This window comes from Bombus flavifrons, chromosome 14 (assembly GCF_040668555.2).
Source record: "Bombus flavifrons isolate JBK064 chromosome 14, iyBomFlav1_principal, whole genome shotgun sequence".
In the NCBI taxonomy this organism is placed as follows: domain Eukaryota; kingdom Metazoa; phylum Arthropoda; class Insecta; order Hymenoptera; family Apidae; genus Bombus; species Bombus flavifrons.
Window position 1 is genome coordinate 7,049,433 of NC_138455.1, and position 21,226 is coordinate 7,070,658.

The 21,226-nt window shown below is 40.2% G+C and overlaps 1 protein-coding gene across 1 annotated transcript in view; it reads right to left on the bottom strand.

Moving 5' to 3' along the window:
* The window catches only part of LOC138187120 (uncharacterized), a 32,732-nt gene extending 18,869 nt beyond the window's left edge, over positions 1–13,863 (bottom strand). Inside the window, exons 1-3 of the mRNA XM_069127600.1 lie at positions 13,489–13,863; positions 2,070–2,154; positions 56–1,573 (exon numbers count right to left, since the gene is read on the bottom strand). Coding sequence (XP_068983701.1) covers positions 56–1,573; positions 2,070–2,136 — 1,585 coding nt within the window. The 5' untranslated portion in view covers positions 2,137–2,154; positions 13,489–13,863. The remainder of the gene's footprint in view (positions 1–55; positions 1,574–2,069; positions 2,155–13,488) is intronic.
* Positions 13,864–21,226: the final 7,363 nt, after the last annotated feature.

Here is a 21,226-nt window from a genome sequence, read left to right on the forward strand (position 1 = left end):
GGTGTGACGGGAGTACCAGGTTTTCCTGGAATGCTAGCAGCGCCTGAGTTTCCAGGTATGCCGGGTGAGCCAGGAGTGTCTGGGGCACCAGGACTACCTGGAATGCTTGAAGTGCCTGGGCTTCCAGATATGCCGGGTGTACCTAGTGTGCCAGGAGTACCAGGTGTGCCAGGTGTGCCAGGTGTGCCAGGTGTGCCAGGTGTGGCAGGAGTGCCAGGCGTGCCGGGAGTGCCAGATGTGACAGGAGCGCCAGTTGTGCCGGGGGTACCAGTTGTGCCGGGTGTACCAGTTGAGCCAGGAGTGCCGGGTGAGCCATTAGTGCCTGGGGCACCGGGTCTTGCTGGAATGCTAGAAGTGCCTGGGATTCCGGATGTGCCGGGTGTGGCAGGTGCGCCAGGTGTGCCAGGTTTACCGGGTATGTCAGATGTAGCCGGTGTGCCAGATGTACCCGGTGTGCCAGATGTAGCCGGTGTGCCAGATGTACCCGGTGTGCCAGATGCGATCGGTGTGCTAGATGTGCCAGGGGTACCAGAACTTCCTGGAGTGATAGGGGTGCCCACGCTATCAGGTATGCCAGGTTTACTAGGAGCTCCTGAAGCGTCAGATGTAACAGGAGTTCCAGGGGTGCCAGGTATACCAGGAGTTACTGAGGTGCCAGGTGTAACAGGAGTTCCCGAGACGCCAGGTGTACCTGAAGTGCTGGAAGTTGTAGTAGATCCTAGACTGCCAGAAGTGTCAGGGGTGCCAGGTGTTCCCGGAGTGCCCGAAGTACCAGGTGTCTCCGCAGTACTGTTAGAAACAGGTTGTGCAGTGGTTTCTCCCGGCTGACCTGGTTGTCCTGTTTGACTAGTAGCGTCTCCAGGTTGTCCAGGGCTGCCTGTTCCGCTTGTCCATTGTCCACTGTTATCTGTGGTCCATTGTCCATTATCATCGCCACTACCAGTGGCGGCTGTCCCTGAGCCTTCCTTGCAGTCTTCTCGTGATACAGCCCAAGGATGATTACATCCTTGTATATCTGGATCCCAGACAGTACCAACTCCACATTCAAATTCATGCTTTACAAAGTTTCCAGAACCTTCTTCAACGCATCTATAAAATTTTCTACAGTTATTCATATCAGCAAAATATCCTTCTTGAACGCATCGTCCTCGACCTTGATCATTCCCTGGTTTTCCACTTGTCGCAGAAGATTGGTTACTACTTGTTGATAAGCTTGTGGTAGTAGTCTTTGAAGTTGTTTGCAGTAGATTGTTTGTAACAGTTCCATTGGTCGCCCATATTCCTGTTGTGGTCGGAGAAGTCGTAGTCGAATTATTGTTGTTTATGATATTTCCACCACACTCTGGGCGATCGCTGTCGTTGGGGAGAGTACAGATGTTACCCCTGCGCATAGAGAATACTGTTCCAACACCGCACTCGAATTGAAAGATCTGCAGCGGTTTTCCGAATCCCCAATCAACACATCGGTAGAATCTTCTACAGTCGCTAGGATCGGCATGATATCCTACTTCAATGCACATGAAACCACTCGGTAGATGTGGCAAGGGCAGATGTATTGAGGGCAGACCTTTTGCTAAAATAATAGAAATGATTATAAATAATAATAGGCAGAAAATAGGCTTTGTAAATTCAAAGAAAATTTTACTCGATCATTTGATACTTTTTACGTTTCTTTTGCGAAAAAATTAACATTGGAATGTTGGAATATTCGAGTCTGAATTCGCGATACGTAGACATAAAGAATTTTACATTAGTAAAGTTCTTTAAGTAAGTTTCCTTCGATGCAGTCAAGGCCACGCGTCTCGCGCGAAACCAGTTTGAAGACACAGCGGACAACAACGTTGCTGACTGAGATGACGGAGAAATAAAAATGATGGCAATGCACCATGGAATCGGTAAGCGTATCACGCGTCCGTGAGCCGCGCTGTAAATGGGCTTGTCAAGAAAATAGATAGTTCGTGCATTTCCTAAAAGGTCCTTCGAACCATTCATGCCAACTTCGACTGCGAACCGTGAATACTACAAACTAGTTTAAAGTTCAAATTTCGAATCAATGAAAAGGATCTTACCAATATCAGCTAACGTCGGCGAGATCAGCGCTATCAAAACGCCTAACGTATGTAGGCTTGCCCACATGTTTTCGGTTCACCGTGTCTGAAAATGAAATAATTCATATCAATAAAATTGTCAGAAACCGATGTTAATTTTGTCGATTTCCTAGCGAAGAATCAACGGTGTTCATAAATTTAAATCCAGTGGCGTTTAAATCTCCATAGTTTTAACGGGATAGCCGAACATGACGTAGTCTACTTCGTTTTGTAGGGCGAGAGGCGTGGATTTCCTCGGTTGAAAATTTCGCATAAACCAACAAAGATAAGCAGTCGAACAGTTACGTACTGCTTGGCTCACGTCCAATCTTCCCCGACCGAAAGGATTCTAACTGTCCCTTGACCTTGGCTGGAATAATTCAAGCATCATCGATGGCTCAGGATCAAACGATTCTCATTTCGACCTCGATTTATTTCATCGTTCCACTCTTCGATAAAAATCCACGTGCTACAACAACAATTTCAATACCCTACCCACCGCGAATTCGCTTGTACAGTTACGTTAACGTTGATTTCCGACACGCCTTTAATGATTTGACGCGATAGCTTTTTTTACCGAGACCGTAAATCAGCGTCCATCGTGAATAGAATAAGGAAGACAAGAAGTGAATGAACCTTGTGTCTTCTTGGCTGTGCCGTACTATGATCTGCATCGCAAATTCCTTAATTCCCCATCGCGACCAATTCTTTCCATGCAGCCGTTGCATTGATTACTGCTGTTAGCTAACAGTCTTTCGAATTGTTTATCACGTAACAGTACTCGAAATCCAAGTGTAAATCGTAAGATATTATAAAAACATAGAAAATATGTACAATAGGAAACTTGATATAAATATAATTGAAAACGCAATAATACGAATGTAAAAAGTAAAATAAAGCGATAATGAGAAAAACATTACTTTTCGTATAACGCGCATAATATATTTATAATAGATTTCTGCAGGTGTTTGTATACAGTCGAGGACAAAAGGAAGTTTGCAGGATAAAGGGTACAAAAAGGACGCTATAATTTTAGAAAAAACACTTGTAGTAACTGTCAAGAACAATTAAATGTAATGTAGTTATTATACACAATTATGAATTTTGAACTTTCTTTTGTCCGCCATTGTTCTTTCTACTCTATCAAGCTCTGACAAACGAAAAATCTGGCAGCATTTTACGTTCATCTCGAAAACCATTCATACAACGTGTCTATCGTAATAAAATTTCCTTGATGGAATCAACAAGGGGCGAAGTACTTTGTCTATGATTTTTAAACGTATCGATAACCTGTCAGGCGATCGACAACGTTCGCTGACGACGCAGCTCCGCCTGTAAAATATATACGATTCTTGCGTGTAGGTGCAGACTGCGAATCAAGCTGTAGGTTGCTTTCTTTCCACTAAGCCGTAGGTAACCGACTTCCTCTCCTTTACATCGCGATAAACCGAAGAAACTGTGAACTTACACCGAGTCCCATCGTTTTAAACTTACGACTAGATAAATTTATGGAATAATGCATTCTGACAGAGGTCTATGCGCTTAGCAATCCCTCCGTGGAGAATATATAGTGGCTTACGAAGATATTTGAAGACTTTATCATAAAAAAGTTATCACTTGCGAATTTCATAAGAAACCCGTATTTCTCTATAGCAAGTGTGCGAATATTTTCGCGAGACACTGTATATATTCCAATCCTTCGGTCGGTTATCTGTAGACGGAAGGATCGATATTTGAATCAAGATAAATCACTTCGAGGTTCAACGTCAGCGATTAGGTCTTGAAAGTTTCGCGTCGTTAATCATCCTGGCTATTTATTCGTTTCTGCTACCCCTGTAGGACCTGCACCTATACGCAACGTGCAACACTCGTCGGATGAAGCAAGGCGCACTGGATTCAGTGCCATAAATACCACTCGCAGCGATCCTGCATAACAGAATAACGAATTGCATCGTACGCGACCTACGGCTGGTCGAGATGCGCTGCGTACTACCGAGTACGTAATCGTCGAAAGGAGGAACGATAAATTCTGACTGGCTGAAAGTTTTGGACGAAGGTGTTGGAGTAAGTAAGAGTCGTAGAAGGGGAGAAAGCTATGCGTCGAAAAGGTAAATCTAACCAGACCACGCACGGCACGCCGCTCTGTTGTCCTTTCTCCTCGTTGGTTAGAGTGGGAAGAGGATTGCATGAACTGTAAGTGACATAACTTGAGAATGCGGCTTCTCCATGTTCACTGTGGAATGGGAGAAGAGGAGAGAGTGCGGTGACATAACGTCGACAGCGTCAATGTCAGTGTTGGTGATCGTGACATTGGAGCGTACTCGGTTGAACCGAAATAGGAACTGGTTTGTGAGATGTTGTGTCATATGGAAGCCGTTTATCACACTAGGATAAATTGCGTGCTATTAATTGACTCTGTTAAGTTAAACGACACGCCCCGGAAGCGTAAATTTGGGTCAATTACCTTAGCGTAAAATAAAATTTGGAGAATTTGTCGCGTATTTCAACTGTCAAAGATATCAAAGGCCGAGGATGTTTATGCATTTGTATGAAATTTACATGTACATGGAGAAATGTATAGAATGCACATAATATTCAAAATTGTGTAAGTTATTCAAAGTATAATACTCGTTATGAAGTATAGTTTAGTAACCGAAATAGATCTCTCTTTAGCCATCTTGATAAAAAAAGGCCGAATTTGCATAAGTATCCCTACTCGATGCAAGGATTATATAATGCAAAGTGAGTTTTTCTATGATAATATCTATCTATTTCTATGATAATGAACAATTCTCCATTTTATTAAACGATCTCTTTTCCAACGACTGGCAATTTCGATCAACGAAACAGATAGTATAATGAAACGATGAATTTTAAGGGGAAATTTCGATGCAGCCGAGACGACGATTTTATGAATACGATATTTTAAGATATCCAAGTGAAACGAGTAGGTCGCGGATTTGTGTCGTCGGTGATCCACTTGTCATTCGATTTACCGCAAATGGCCCGTGCGATTTGGGCGAAGAACCTTTCCTCGTTGAATGAAACATTTCGTGCGGCGAGGGTTCAGGCCCCGTTTGCACGAGATCCGTGCTTTGAATACGAATTGGTCGCATCCCGTATAGACGATGTTCCCAATCCCTCGAGAGTCGCGCGAAAAACAGAAGGATTACGTTTCGAGAGCCGCATTTCAAGCAACTTCATCGGAAGATCAAATGCTCCAGAATCGATGAAGAAGAATTCGTCTGAAACTTTTTGAACGTTCCCGTGATCGAAGCAATTACATCTTTCGAAGAAAGTTTCCCGATCGGTCCGTGCGGTTTGGCGACGAAGAATCGTATGGTTGCAGAACATAGAATCCACCGAACTAACACATTTGCTGCTATCGATGCGTACGTTGCGTCGATGCAATTATTTCAATTTATAATATGGTACGTTGCAATTGTTAAGTTTACGCTACTTATACAGGATGTCTTAGATTTTAACGGTCTAATCTTTTTTGGTATATTTTACGGATCTAAATGAGAGAAGAATGTTGTGTAAACATAGGTGGTTTAAGATGTTACAGAAAAGATTTATGCCAAAAACACGAAATACAAAGGGAACGGCGAAGAACTTGCGATTATTGCGATGTAACGTAGATTTATACGAGATACGTTTACTACTTGATGTTGTCAATGATCTTAAAGCTAATATCTGCCAGTACTGTCTACCGAAATGCCCCGATTGTTTACGCAGATACGCACTTTGTTTACGACTTCCGCAGTTAGCTGTAGACCGACATAAATATTGCTGATCTATTTCTATATTGTATCGCGATAACCTAATCACAAGCTCTTTACTGTTTCTCTCGTATTTCATTTTCTTGTCATATCTCCTTTATCACATCTTAAACGATCTATGTTTATATAACATCTATTTTCTTTTTCTATTTGGATCCGTAGATTGCAAATCTTTACGTGCTTGTGGGAAATTAAAGGGTAAAAATATCCAGAGATCTTTGCTTAGGTTCCATTTCTTTGCTTGACTTCGTAAAACGATAAATTTGCATAAATATTCACAGTCTAGACATTATTAACTAAAATAAAGACACTTCTGACGAGAAAGATACGCGGTTTAAAAAATGATGTGTCTCCAGTTTCATTAGCGATCGATGTAGTACACTATATATCTATCACACATACTATATATCATAGAACTTTGTTACAAATCAATTTGACTTGCCTTATCAACTTCTAAACTCGGTAAACCTTGCAAAACAAACTAATAATTGTTAAATAAGCAAAACGTTTGACGTGTTGTCATTCAGTAATTTATAACTGGATTAATCGTTTCTCATTAACAATGCATCGACAGCAACTAATAGCTACTTGAGTTGCCAATATGCAAATACATGTGTGACTGCATAAATAGACAGTTAAGTCGAAACTACGCAACTGCGTAAAGAAGCGTAAGATAACGACAGGTCATTAAGAAGTTGCACGACTTATTTATAAAACGTTTCCAGCCACTCTGCCACCTGCTGTTGTTGGTTGTAAGTGGAATAAGAGAGCTCGAAGAAGATTCGAAACGTTTCAAGGACGAGCTGCATCTCCAAGTATTCTCTGGACCAATTAACTTGGCTTTCAAAGTACATTTTAGTTACAAAAATTGCAAGGTTGCCGAATTATAGACTGCATACGTGCATCTTATGAAAGCTAATTCGGGGTTCTCCCTTTCGAGAACGATTTTTGAATATTCATAGGAATTTCGTGTAGCTCTTTTGATGGACACTTTGAAATAACCTAAGAGGTACCTTTCGCGAAGAGGCAAACAACTCGAAACGTATCATTAATAGTACATCTTCTCGCCGGGCCTGTGATTTAACGGTTTCACGGGCCAAAGGCACCCGGAAGCTAAAACATTTCGAATTCCAACCATCGAGGTAACGATCTAATCGATGCTTTCTCGACTGAGTTTAAAGAAATGTAAGCACGAGTGTACTTGAATAAATAAGAAACTCGTTGAAATGAAGATGACACTTGGCGCAATTTCTCGTGTAATTTCGATTTCATTGATTTCCACTCTCTTCCCTTTCTCGTTGCTTTCCTTCGACGAAGAAAATATATTTCCAACGCGAACATGGCGTGCCAATTTCCTGGTAAAAATCACGGACGCTAATAGCGGCAGAAAATGCAGATACGTAATTATATGCTCGAAACGCATGACCTCGAATTAAAGTCAATTGTCCAATAAATCGCGGCTCGCAATTCAAGAAATCGTCGTGTACATCGACATTAGTCGTATCGTTATCCTTAAGGATAATTCGCGCGTGAGAATTAGAAAAATCGAGGGAAAATTACTAATTGACCGAGACGAGATGTAGAAAGCCGTCCTCCGTCGTCCTTTATGTTCAATCGAATAAACGTATATCGCTGATAGTAATCATTGCAGAGAGGAAAGGTGTTTCGTGGAATTTTACCATGGATCAAACTGGATATTCTTTGAAACGGATCGGTATCCGTAAGTTCTAGAAGATCGTAAGATGTAAGAACGAAGTCCTTGAAGACGTTGGGATGACCAGTTTGATCGAACCAGTTCTTGATCTGAACGGAAACCGACGACCAATCTCTTCTTCGAAGCTATAAATGCCGTAGTTCGAAAGCGAAATTCTTGGCGTGGAATTGCACCGTTTGTCGCAACCATCCAGTTTGCCGTTCGACAGAGAGGAAAATTCGATAAAAGATCGAAAAGAAAACACGTGTACGGGAGATAAAAAAGGAAAAAAGAACGACAAGCGCGTGGAATTCTAAGTGTACGAAAGCGAAGAAGCTGTCGCTCGCTGTATATTTCATAGAACCAGTTTGTAAACGGCCGAAGGAACGCGGATAAATAATAGAGAAGCTATTAAGAGGATAGAACGGATCCTGACGAAGAAGCAGCACCGATGCGAGCCGGTGCAGTGAACCTAGATCGTTATTATGGTATCCTCGCTGCAATAAGTGCAGCCTTGCCATGGAAAGTCGCAAGGTCGTCTCTTCTCCCACCAATTCCACGATTTCCCTCTCTTTCGCATCCTCGTCGATGCACAATGGCGTTAGAATCAGCGTGGTGATTAAATCATGGCACTCGTTCCGAGAACTTGACGATCGTACCATCGAATTTCTCAGTCTAATATGTCTGGCCTGGAATGATCACATTCCACTTAACCGAACTTATCACGGTTCAACCAACCTACTTCTACGAACGAAATAGAAAGTCGATCGAAATTCCTTTATAATTATCGTAACGACAACGATTGGAAGTAGAGATTCTTCTTTATCGATCTAAGTCTGACCTGCGACGATGATATTCTACTTAGACGAACTCTCCTGTTTTCAACGAATCTATTTTCACAAAAGACATGAAAGATCGATCGAGCTTCCTTTCTATTTATCGTAACGATAACAACTGAAAACAGAGATTCCATTTTCTTCCATTATCAGCCTGATGAATCTGACATAGAACGGACAGAACATTTTACTTAACCGAGTTCTCTATTATTCGACCAATTTATTTCCACGAAAGACGATTGAATTTCAAAGAAAATCGATTGAAAGCAAAGACGCTTCTTATATTCAACGAGATTTATTGCCTCGACGAGTCTGACCCGAAACGACCACTTTGTACTCAATCGACTTCTCCACTTTCCAATGAAATCGGTGTTTTCACGAGAGACACAGAAGAATGAATGAAAATTCTTTTCTAATTAACGATAATGATATCAAACGGAAGCAAAGACTCTTTTTTCTTATACTCGTCGAAACGAATGAAAGCCGATCAACGGTATTCAGCGTCGGTGACTTGCGACGCGCGAAAAACAAAACACTTTTCAAACTCGCCACGGCAAACGCGTCTGTTGCCGACGGTAATCGTATCCACGGCGGCTCGCAATTAAAGGGATACTTGTAAATTGCACGTGCAAGCCTTCCCACACGAGCCGCTTACACCGTCCTCTTCATTTTTTCATTATCTCCCTTATTTGCGACCGCAATCCACCTTCCAACGCTAACCGTACATTTATCATGCATCGCATGCGGGCCTCACCGAGGTTCAAGGCTCCGCGGATGCCTGTCCACCGAGAAAATGAGAAATCCTGTCGAGATATTAACGTCGACGTAAATAGAGCGTAATTACAGCCGAGTGAATCAATGAGAGAGAGAGATAGAGAACATCGATCATAAAACATGGCCCTTGTTTGGAACTATTAATAAATAACAGCTATCCTTAAACGATTTGTTGCATAAAGTAGTTCAATGTAAAACTAATTGAATTTCCTTCCTTGAAGCATGAATCTGTTGCTGATATCGTTGTCGGTGTTCTCCCCACGCTATCGATGTTTACCACTTTCTTGAGAATTTATTAATGGCGATTCCCCTATTCTGAATAATAGTTATACAACGTGGCAGGTGTCGGTTACTATTCAGGTTAATTAAAGGACATTGAAAATAGCGGCGTTCTCGAGGAGATCGTTTAGTATAATCGTAATTGCAGCCGGTGCCACAGCAATGGCAGCGTTGAATAGATTCGTTCTTTACAAGGAGAACATCATTGAATAATAGCGTGAGTCAGTGCGCGGGATTTTTCTTTTGTCGATGGAAAATCGGCTTTTAATCGGAATTCTGGAATCTTTCAAGGTCGTGATTCAATTAAATCTCCGATCGTTTAAGTCTCGTTAATAATGGAAAGTATGCCGTCACAGATTCCTTGTTACGAGAAATCATACTTTTTAATTACTTTTGTCATCTTATCGCATCGCGTATGACATTCTATCTTGAAATTTATACGGATGCAGCAAGTTGGACGAGAAAGGGAACTGCGAAAGCCTTAAACGATTCGTCGATTAAGCAACGAGCGAAATAACGCGCTTCAGCTTTCTTGACGTCGCGATTCATTTTTAATCGGCTTCTTGTTGCACCTGACAATGAAATAAACTCGTCGACGCGAGAAAAACTCCACTCTCCGACTCGTGAACCGTGTCTGGTGGAATGTCCTTCGCGGATACCCAGTTTTTATCGCAAACCCGGGAAGAATGGCTCGTTAAAGCGAGTGAAGAAGCATCGCGTGCATCCGTATCTTGTGCATAATGCATTTTACTTATTGCACCTTGCGACTCTGTATTCTGTTCGGAGTTACGTACCCCATATAATATCATGATCAATTGAAGGAACACGAGTGACGACAGGTACACGAAAGCGAAATTCGCCGACGCTTTTTAACCCTCTCGCTGCGGAATTTTTCGAGCTGCAAGTATCTTTGATATTCGAAGCAATTTTTCTTTACACAAAGGTGAATATACGCGCGAATGTTTACGTTACGACTTGTATAACTAAGCGCAGTTATGGTGTAATGCCATGGTGTAGGGGATTAGAAAAAGAAGTTATGAATTTATGAGATCGTAACACTATTATCGAGAACTGTCAATTAATACGACGGAATACTTTGATTAAACCTTCTTGATCGTCTGACTTTTGAATTTTTTGAACTTCCTACTGTGCAAACACCTCAAATTTTACCCCATTTATCATCCGTAAATAACAGAGTAGATTTATGACAACGAATATAAAATACGAACGAACGAAAACAAGTGACAGGTAGTGGAAATACGTATAAATGAAGTTTCGTTAAATAAAGTTTGTTCGAAATAAGGATAAAAAGATTAATTACAATTATTTTCCAAAATAATCTATGTATCGTAAGGATATACAATAAATAAATCTTTAAGTACATAATGTCGATACTATATTTCGATTAAGCTTCACTGATGTCTATGTACTTCCACCACATGTTCGCTTAACTTTGTCCCAGACTGTGCATCGTACGCGAAAAGGAAATGTAAAATCTGGCAGAAAAATATTTCATTCAAAAGATAAAGAAGAATGTGAATGCGTTTTGTAGCTACGTTACGTATATATATAGAAATCTTAATAGCGAAAGGGATAACTCAAGCTGAAAATTCAAGAACGCGCGTAACCTTCGTAATATGCACTCGATGATTATCTTACGAAGCACACGTCGTATTAATCGCTTCCTTCTTATCTATATTCAATAGCTCTTAGCCGATTACTCTAGGTCCAAAAATATTTTTTGGCAGCCTTGCCAAAACGCTCCATTTACGGGTAAGCGAGGACCATGACGAAGCAATGTCGGGGACAAGCTGCAAGTTGCATCGTAGTGTGGTATCCGTACGAATGATTCAATGCCAAGATCGACGAATCGGTTCCCAACTGGTTAAGCGGAATGCATGGCCGATCCAAAAACAGCTCGCGATTTTCGGCTAACCGATGCGACGAGAATCGTTAATCGAGTTGAGAATTTTCGGCCAGCACACGTTCGTTCACTCGACACGTTGTAACTTTGTAAATCGTGTCAGCTAACCCGGTAAAACAGTTACGTGACTCTAGCGATTGTATAAAGCGCACGATGCCGATTTTCGACTCTTCGAACGAGCGTGCGATTATTAGGAAAGAAATCTGTGCTTCTAATCTTCGACGATCTTTCAATCATTTTAAACGATCAACGTGTTTTTGTTTTCATTTTATATTGCTTTTATCGTCGACAAATTTCTTTAGTTTAAATTCCCGTTTCCGTAAATAGCAATTTCCTGTTTAATTTTCCGTTTCCAGCGTACAGTGCTATTTCTCAAAACATTAAAGAATTCTTTTATTTATTAAACCAAGTGCAAAGATCTGATAAGAGAGGCAGGAAACTAAAATATTATAATTAGCCTGCGGATATTTATGCGGATTCATATTTTTTACAAAGACTCTAAAAAGAAGCTAAGTAGATCTTTGTTTCATCTGCATATAGTAATAGATGCAAAATTTGCATCTTTGCATATTATTGCGCATTTTTGCATTTTTTAATGTCCCATAAGTGCATAAATATTCGCAAACTAATTATCACTATCTAACAAGTGCGTGAGAACAAGTTTGGGAGCTGAAAGATTTTGCATTGTTTCGACGTTAAAATATGGAAAGGACAGTCTTGTGATTCGCAGAAAATCGAAACGATCTAGATAATAATGACGTCGGAGAATAGTGAAATCGTTGATAGAAATATAGGCTACAAAAGTATTTCAGATCGAGCTATCTTATACTGTCGATGTTTTCCTTGATAAAATACCGTATCGTTTATCATTTTATTTGCGTTGTAGTGAAAAACAACTGCGAACACAATAGCAGCCGGTAAAGTGCATATTCAACATCGTATTCGCATCGGCTTTAATTTATTAAAACCTGTACTGCAGTTGCTCTAATCTCTTACATCAATATAGTGACTGTATGTAGAAAACGATATTAAACATAGTAGTACAAGGAGTATTTTGATTTTGAAATCCAACCACGTATTACAGAGAGTTCAAGATCCGGAAAGAACAATAATTTCTGAATCAACACGGTCGGAAAATAATAATAAATCATCAGTACTGACGATGAATATCGGAGAGATAATTATTTCGAATTCTGAAAAATGTAAATATATTTCTCTTATAAAAGAGCATTTATAGATTCACAGTTTCTAAGAAGCAAAAAAGATAAGCTTACTATTCACACTGTTACTCTAATTTATTCATGAAGCCATTCGTGAAATGCATTACAGTCGATATAAATGACGTCATTACGGAGTAGCATTTGGTAACCAAAAAGATTGCTCAAATATAATTACAAGATCACGTTACCGAGCAACGTGTTAATGCGTTGCTACGTCCGTTCAGAAGTCGATGTCTTCATCTACCTTCCTTTCATCGAATTGAAAGCCGCGTATTAATTAAACAGCGCGTCGAAGTTTAACAATGATATATGCAAGGACTCGATGTTAGAACGTATGGTACACTACATTGATCCTAATAAATTTTGACGTCATCGATACAAAATTATTACGACACTTCAAAAAAAAAAAAAAGAAAGAAACATAGAAAATAGCTAGATGTGCGAACGAGTAAACGACGAGAAACTAACGTCGGTTATTGAATGTATCGTAATTCGAAAGACGCGTACGAAATCTATTTACAGATCTATGATTCAAATTCGTGGCAAAAAATCGAGACAGCTAATCTGTTTTCCAACGACGAGTCGAGTATCGACTAGTACTTTGAACACAATCATGCCGTAAGGTTTACACTCGTAAATCCGTAAGTCCACTCGAAAAACAGGAAGACAACAAGGTTTCGGCGAAAACGTTCCTGTTTGTCGAGAAATTATCTTGTCGCCGAGAAACAGAAAACACCGTAGAACTCACTGTCAACGTAACACTTTCAGCAGGTCCGGAATAGATCACTCACGTCACAACATATCCCGACATAATGGTCTTCTAAAATCGAGTCGTAAATTTGCGAGGGCGTTTGCAAGGTTCCAATGGACCCAGAAAGGATCAACTTACTCACCTTTTTACGTAGGATCAACGATGACTTCTCTTTTAATTCGTACGGGTCCTCCTCATCTCGCGATTGCCTTCCGATTTCCAAAACGTCGAAATTTCCTCAAGTTACGTTAAAGACAGCCACGATCTTGCATGAACCGCAAGATGCTCGTAAGCGACGCGAGCCCGGCGTGTTTTCAGGAACTATTCTGGAAATCGGTTGCCGATCGTGGCACGTTCTCGAGAGGGAGTAAGTCCTGAGGACGCGGATGGCTCCTACTTATAAAGACTTGGCCAAGTCTTGGCTCTCCAATTGGCTTCCACGTGTGTGCTCAACGTCTACGTAAGTCGGTACCCTCCGCACGTGCGTACGTATGCGTGTCTGCGAGTGTACACAAGAAGGAATCGTGGCTTCGTCCAGGTGGAAGGGGGCACAAACCGTGTTCCGATCGTTACACGTTCAATGCTGTTACACATTACACGAAGCAAATACCGAATCGAGCACAGGATCGCGCCTTCGACCAAATTCACTCGTTTCTATGTTAGATCGCTTTCCGTTGTGAGTTTTCATGATCTCTGAACGATCGTCGGAATTTAAATGATCATCTGACTGACAGGAGGCTAATTTCCCTTTCATAACTGTAGTTCACAGAGAGGTTGTATATCGCTTAAAATAATTTGAAAATTGTTCTCCTTGCCATCTCCTTCTTCGTTTCTACATCTAATCCTTGTATATATTTTTATAATTCTTTTTGAACAACTTAATAATTTTGTAATAATTGTTTTGAAGTTAATCTTTATCACCAATATCTGCCAGTTATCCGAATGAAAATATGATTGACAGAAAAAGAATTTTTTTTTTGACAGTTGTATTTCGTATATTTACATACATTTCCTTCAAATAATTAGATGATTATCCTCCTTGTTACCTATATATTTGTATCTAATTTCTGTGTATATTTCTATACGTGTATTGAAACGATCGTCTTAAAGTCAACTGTTATCACAGTATCTATCAGGTCTAGAGAAATTCTTTGCTTCTGTCCATTTGGTCGATGCAAGAGAAACGTTTATAGTAGCGACTAATACTTTCAAGATCAGTTTAAATTTGTAGATCGCATGACGAATGAAGATGTGGTTGAACCAAGGTGAATATTTTTTCAGCAGCCGCAGTTCGTACAAAAGTTATATAGATTTGTAGAATTTGTAGAATAGAATAACAAATGAGAATGGATTTCCTTTGACAGCTGTAGATCATAAAGAAATTGTAATCCTGTAGTATTCGTTTGAAAAAAAACACACATAAGCAGATAATAGTTTCTATCGCAAATCATACGAATATAATGAGGCGTCGGTTTATCCTGGAGCAGCAAAGAGTCAATGGTCTCTATTGTATCGATCTTTGTACAATCCTACAGAACAGGTTTTGCTCGATGTTATATATTACGTCTAGTGAGTCGAGATTCCTTGAGGATACTTCAATTAAAACATTTCACGAAAGTATTCTCAATCCTTATCAGGCAAGTATTCTTACAAACGTAAACAAATTATTTTTAGCATGCGTTTCCGCGAACTAATTCTATTTTCTCCGAAACTAGCTATTACGAGGCACACAAGTCGCAAGTTGCAGGTGCAAACGTGGAAATATGATAAATATTATAAGACGTATCGCGTTTGGTTTATTGTTAGCGCATAAAGTTTAATGGCATCATATTGAAATTTTATATCACTTTAGCCTAAATACGTCAGCATCATTAATAAGCTGGCATTTCTATTGTATCAAGAAACATGCTGCACGAATTCTGGCCAATTTAATGGTATTAAACGCATAATTGTGCAGGTAATTATGACAGTGGCGTATGTCATATATTTCTCGTTCCGTTTGACGCACGAACTAAATTCTGTTTAACGACACAACAACCAACTTAATCCAACGGTTCAATTCTTACTAATTTGTCAAGATGATTTCGGATTATTACAATGTAAATAGACGCGACGCGGAATGAACGATAAACTCATCGTTTTTACATTCTTAACTCGGACCACTTTCATAATCACCGGCTCAATTATGAACGCGAATAAATTTTACGAATCGGCGGAATAACTTTCATCAGGATCAAAACCTAAAAAATCTAAAAAATTTCGCACGTAAGGTATACAACATTGCATTGTTACCTAGCATATATGTTACCTAAGGTATATAACTGACAGCTTGTAACTAGATTGTATACCAAAGAGTAAGTAAAGTAAATAAATACTCTCAATCAATGACAAATTTAACATAACGTTTAATATAACTATGATTATTCTGTTTACTTTCAAAGATTTCTGAATGATTTTGCATAAACAGGACATAAACCTGTAATCTTGGAAGATCCCAACTGTCGTGTTCTTATTCTTAACGGTTCGAGAATTAGCACACTTTTCGCAGGTAAACCGTGTTTACAATGATAAGCGACGTGAAACGGAATCTGGTTATAAATCAATGACGACAAGAAGCAGAGTCTGTCTGATCGTTGCAAATCACGCTCGTACGTCCTTGCTGGGTTTGCACGACGGCGATGTTCCTCTTCTTTCTACGTTATAGCACATGCACGTTACTTTTACACATGACCGCCCGGCAACAGGTTCCGCTATTAATATCTCGATCGGCATACGATCTGAGGAAAGAAGAAAAAAATAAGAAGAAGAAGACGGTCCCTGCCGAACATTGTCCTACAGATCGTCGTTTTGCGCCCGTGATCACCTGCAGATCGTCGAGAACAATATTTAATTTGTCAATGTCAGATAGTCGGCTGATAACAATGAAAAATTCTTATATACGACGAGACGTAAATAATTTTCTTGTTTTTGACGAAGATACATCACGTGAAAAGCCTTTTTCGTCGAAATTCTTCGTAATCAGATCAGATCCGATGCAATCACATTTGTTAGTCTTCGGTAATATTATGTTGGCGTTTCGTCATAACCTGTTCGTGCAAATTTATTCGAGGATTTTAAGGAATTGCGGAGAGTTGCAATGTACATTCATTTTCAGCTGAAATATGAACTTAGGAGGACGGTGCGACGCTGCTAGGAGCATTAGTTATTCTTGAAGATTTAATCGGTAAATATGATGTCGGAGAAAGTATATTTCACGCATTATGTAGTTTGTACTAGCAATAAATTGAGACACTTGCAACAGAGATCGTTTTCATAGCTGTTTTGGATTTTAATAGTACGTTTAGATCTTTATAAAATTAGTTAATAAAGAAAGAATAATATCTAGAATCAGAGTCGAGGAGAAGAATGCTTCGATAAAATGAAAAATTCCACAACGACAAGATAAAAAAAATACCTAAACATCTGGAAGACAATCATAAGTACAAAGACAACGAAATAAAAATTTGATAAGTTCGCCCGTTGGTTTCCTGATTTTGATATTGCGTGACACGTTAATACGACCCGATCAAAAAGGGAAGATCTTTCCCAAATATTTAATAAATCCACGAGATTCTGGAACTAGCCAATGATATAATTAGTCTCAAGACCAAACATAATAAACCATTCGGAGCGATTAAAATAGTCGCAAGAATATTGAAATATTGAAAATATCGAATTTGAAATGATCCAATTCCAAAGTCAATTAGCTCAATCTAAGATTTTTTCGTATTACCTTAGAAACTAATTAAATAGAAATGCCTACTAGACCCTAGTCGATCTCTCTGGTTTCGAAGAAATACGAAGAAACCAGCTCAACACCCGAATATTCAATCTTCGCGATAAAAAGCTAGACTTTCTCAAACGCGCGCGATATGAAATTCACTGAACCATTATTGCTTAACAAAACACATGTTCTAAACATCTCCGGCTCGGTCTTCCAGTGCAACGCGTGGTTTATTACCTCACCGATTGTTATCCAAATTATAGGTTTCAGGAGAAGGGTCAACGCTTCTTAATGAGCAGTTCGTCGAACTCTGAATCCGTAGATAAAATTGCTAGGCGACGAGAAGCCGGAAGAGAAGATAGAACGAAGAAAGAGAGGAAGAAAGAGAGGGACGTATCGATCGCAATTTTCGGTGAAAAGGCTTGCATTCCGTCGCGTTTGCTCGGCAGGGTCAGGGGCCGTCGATTATCAGCAATTATCAGCGATTGTTCTCGCGTGTTCGTTCCACGCGAATTCCGGAATAACGAAGCGGCCCGTGGGAATTTCGCCGTGCATTCGCCGTTTCCTTCTTTTTCCTTCCACCGTGTAAGGATGCTCGTGGACAACAACGCCTTGTCGGTGGAGAAAAGATAGAAGCATTGAACTTACTGGCTAGAGAAACCTCGAGGGACCAACGCGCAGTATAACATAGGTTTCTGCTGCTTGGTGGTAACAGTATAACATAATAAATGTACTGTGGTAAACGGAACCCTTAACTGGAGATCCTCGTTCCTTGCGTCGTTGTTATTTTGAAGCAACAGGGCTGCTGTAAACGTCTCCTAGTAATATGCGATTATGGGATTGCGTGCGAGAGACGTACGCGTAACTTTAATCTGCTCTCAGTTTTATTACCTGGTCATTTAATTCGATGGATAGATATCGAGAAATATCAAATGTTTGGGGAGAAGACTCGCATGGATTTTCGAGGCAGTAACTTTCTTTTTTTAATGGTTTTCATAACGGAATTAGGTAACGGGATATTTTCAAAGATCGCGAGGCACGTTAATTTTGCGACGTATTTCACGGAGCGAACGTTTGTCGATCGATAGAGAACGAAGTTCTTTGAGGATGCTGGCCTATTCGAATGCAAACGATTCCGTAGGAGTTAGCTGTTAATTGTATCAGCGTGTTAAAGGAGCGAGCGAAGAACAGAATGGCCTGCGGCGTGGAAACACGAGTAGAAAACTAGGTAGTAGAATACGGTTGCAATGGGCAGACACAGAGGGTCGGTGCATCAGCGTGCATACAGAAAATATACGATCGCAGCGAAAGGAAGTACAATGGACCGTATTTCAGGTCTCTGTAACCATAAATGTTCGAAAGGAAAAATCTGCGCGACTGTGTCCGAGCGATTATAGCTGTCGTTTTACGTTGGATTCCAGTAAGGGAGGAGGCGATTCATTCCACGGAAAAGTCTGTGAATTAACGAGCAGCGGAATAAAGCGCGGAAGTGCGGCTCCTTGGACCGGGCCCCGTGTACCAGGCCTGATCCATGAATTATTCCGCTACGAACGACTAACTCGATTCTCCTGTCTTGCAGATTTTTCCATCAGAAAGGGATAGAACTCACCGAGACGGGGTTTGTAATCTCTATTTAGAGACAGCCGACCAGTCTTTGTTGGAATTCCCATTCTAACCGTTGCATCCGACTCGTCCAATTTCCTTGCTTATCGATTCACTTAGCCGACAACGTTTCTATTTTTATTCTACCGTATTAAACCCTGATAAAAATACTATATCGCCCCGTTTATTTGTTCGTTAAGCTTTCTTTCACTTTTGCTCGACTCCACGTTCCTTCTGCTACAAAGAGGAAAACAAGAAGATAGCGGGCACGATTCAGAAGACCGGAGAGGCAGCAGAGGCGCCAGGCGAGAAAGTGAACAGGGTGCTGCACCTGTTACCACCTTACCGTGCCCGAGCATCGGACGAATAATGACGAGGAATAATAAAGATCGCCCATGAATCCTCCTTGCGTTTCCTTTTTGTCTTTTCTCTGGCACCGGCCGGATAGGGAACGCAAACGAGAGGGAACCCTTGCTTGGAAGCCTTCGAAACCGGGCGCAACCTATAAATAACCAACCGCCTCTTTGCATCTCTTTGCGCTTCTTTTCTTTCTCTTCTCTTCCCATTCCAGCGCGCACCTCCGACGCACACGTTTTCGCGTTCAGAGACCCCGTAATTCAGGTTCCTTCGCACGTACGCGCGTACAATCGGCGCAATTAATGTCTCCGACGAGAAAGCCCTCCGCTGTATTAGTTGGAAAAATATATTCAAACGCGGAGGATAAACGCGCTTCTTTTCTTTAGGAATCTCTTCGGTCATTCGATTTAATTCGACGCGGATCGCTACGTTTATTTTGATTCGTTGCTCGCGGATGAACGAGCTTGAAAGAAATGGACAAATTTACTCGCGCTGTTTGCGTCGAGACAGATTTTGACATATTTGCGAAAAAGTCTGTTTTTCCCTGGAAAGTTTACCCCGGAAAAATGGACTGGAAAATTTACGAAACGTCGGGATAAAACGCAACGCACAGTGGAACTCCGTTTATCCGAACTCTGTTTATTGGATTGGAAATCTCATTTAATATTTTTCCGGTTGGATGAACTGAATTTTTGCTGGTGTCATTCAACTTACAGTGGCGGAAGAAAGAAAGTGTACTGAAATAAGAAGGTACATCGTAATTTTACAAAATGGATTTGTACCACAGAAACCGCGAATCTAACGGTACACGTAATATACATAGCACAGAATAGATGACTATTACTAATGTGATAAGAACATTTGCACAAAAGTGACTAAAGTAGTGCATCAATTTTAAGCTCTCTTTTATCCGTCACTGTATCTGAACATTAGCTTCTATTATGCGAAGATAATAGATAAAGAAGAAATTTGGTAAACTTCTATTATGAAGTCCAACGGTATATGGTAAACTGTGTGTCCTTTGATAAGGCCAGATAAATAGAATTTTATACTATACTAACAACACGATTGAAACTCGAAGAGTTACACGTCATCTAATCATCGTGAGAGTTCAAGATCTATAGAACTTTTTGCTTTTCTCGGTTTTGTTAATTTTCGTACAGCAACACTTGTGAATCAAGCATCGTGCTGCTTGGAAATATCGTTTAATCGCGATGTAACCGGATGAGGTTCGAAAGCCTTTCTGGGTAAGACGAAAAACCACAGGGCTCGCGTCAAAGGTATGTTTAAGTGGAGGTTGCTCGTTCAAATTCATTACGGGGGCCGATTATTTATTAGCCCAGATCGCAGGGTGAAAACGCGGCGGTTTAATGCGAGGTTTAAGGCAGAGAGAGAGTTTTATCAATTTCCTCAAATTAAGGGGAATCACGATGCGATATACTTCTCGAAGGCGAATAACGTCCAAGGGAAGCAGCCGTGAACAGATAATGACTTGCACACGTCTTTTAACGGCGCACCAAAGAGGATCATACGACAGATTAATAACCATCGAGGATGATACGTTCAATTAATTTAATTTCACTAACTTCTGAAAAAACTAAATAAATGTCGCTTACAATCGGAACAAAATTGAAAGTGACATCGAAAGAAATAAGGAAGCGATACAACGTTACGAAGTTCCAAAGTAAGTGAGCGTAATAGGTAAATATATTCAAGTAAATATACTTCCCGTATGTATAAGACTATAATACTTCAGTAGTTGAGACTGTTAGCTGAGAACGTATAGCATGAAACCGTTAAGGCGTAAAATAATCTGTTTAGCTCCTTAACACCTCGCGCTGTGTACGTTTCGGATTCTACATATTTTACGATGCGCAGTATCGTGATACCAATTTAGATATGAGCAGCGAATTAAAATTCTCGACATTTTGAAATCCACATATCTAAAACCCTGCAATAAAAGAAGTAAAGATATAATATAAAAATTATTTTTTCAATCAGTAAACGAAAGTACTACATTTCTACCATATGTATGCAGGTGATTTCAATTTAAATTCGAGCGGTGAATTTATCTTGAAATTTTAAAACCTACATATTCAGAACTCTGTGATAGAAAAACTACGTTTAATTTGAGATTTATTTATCAAAATATATTTAA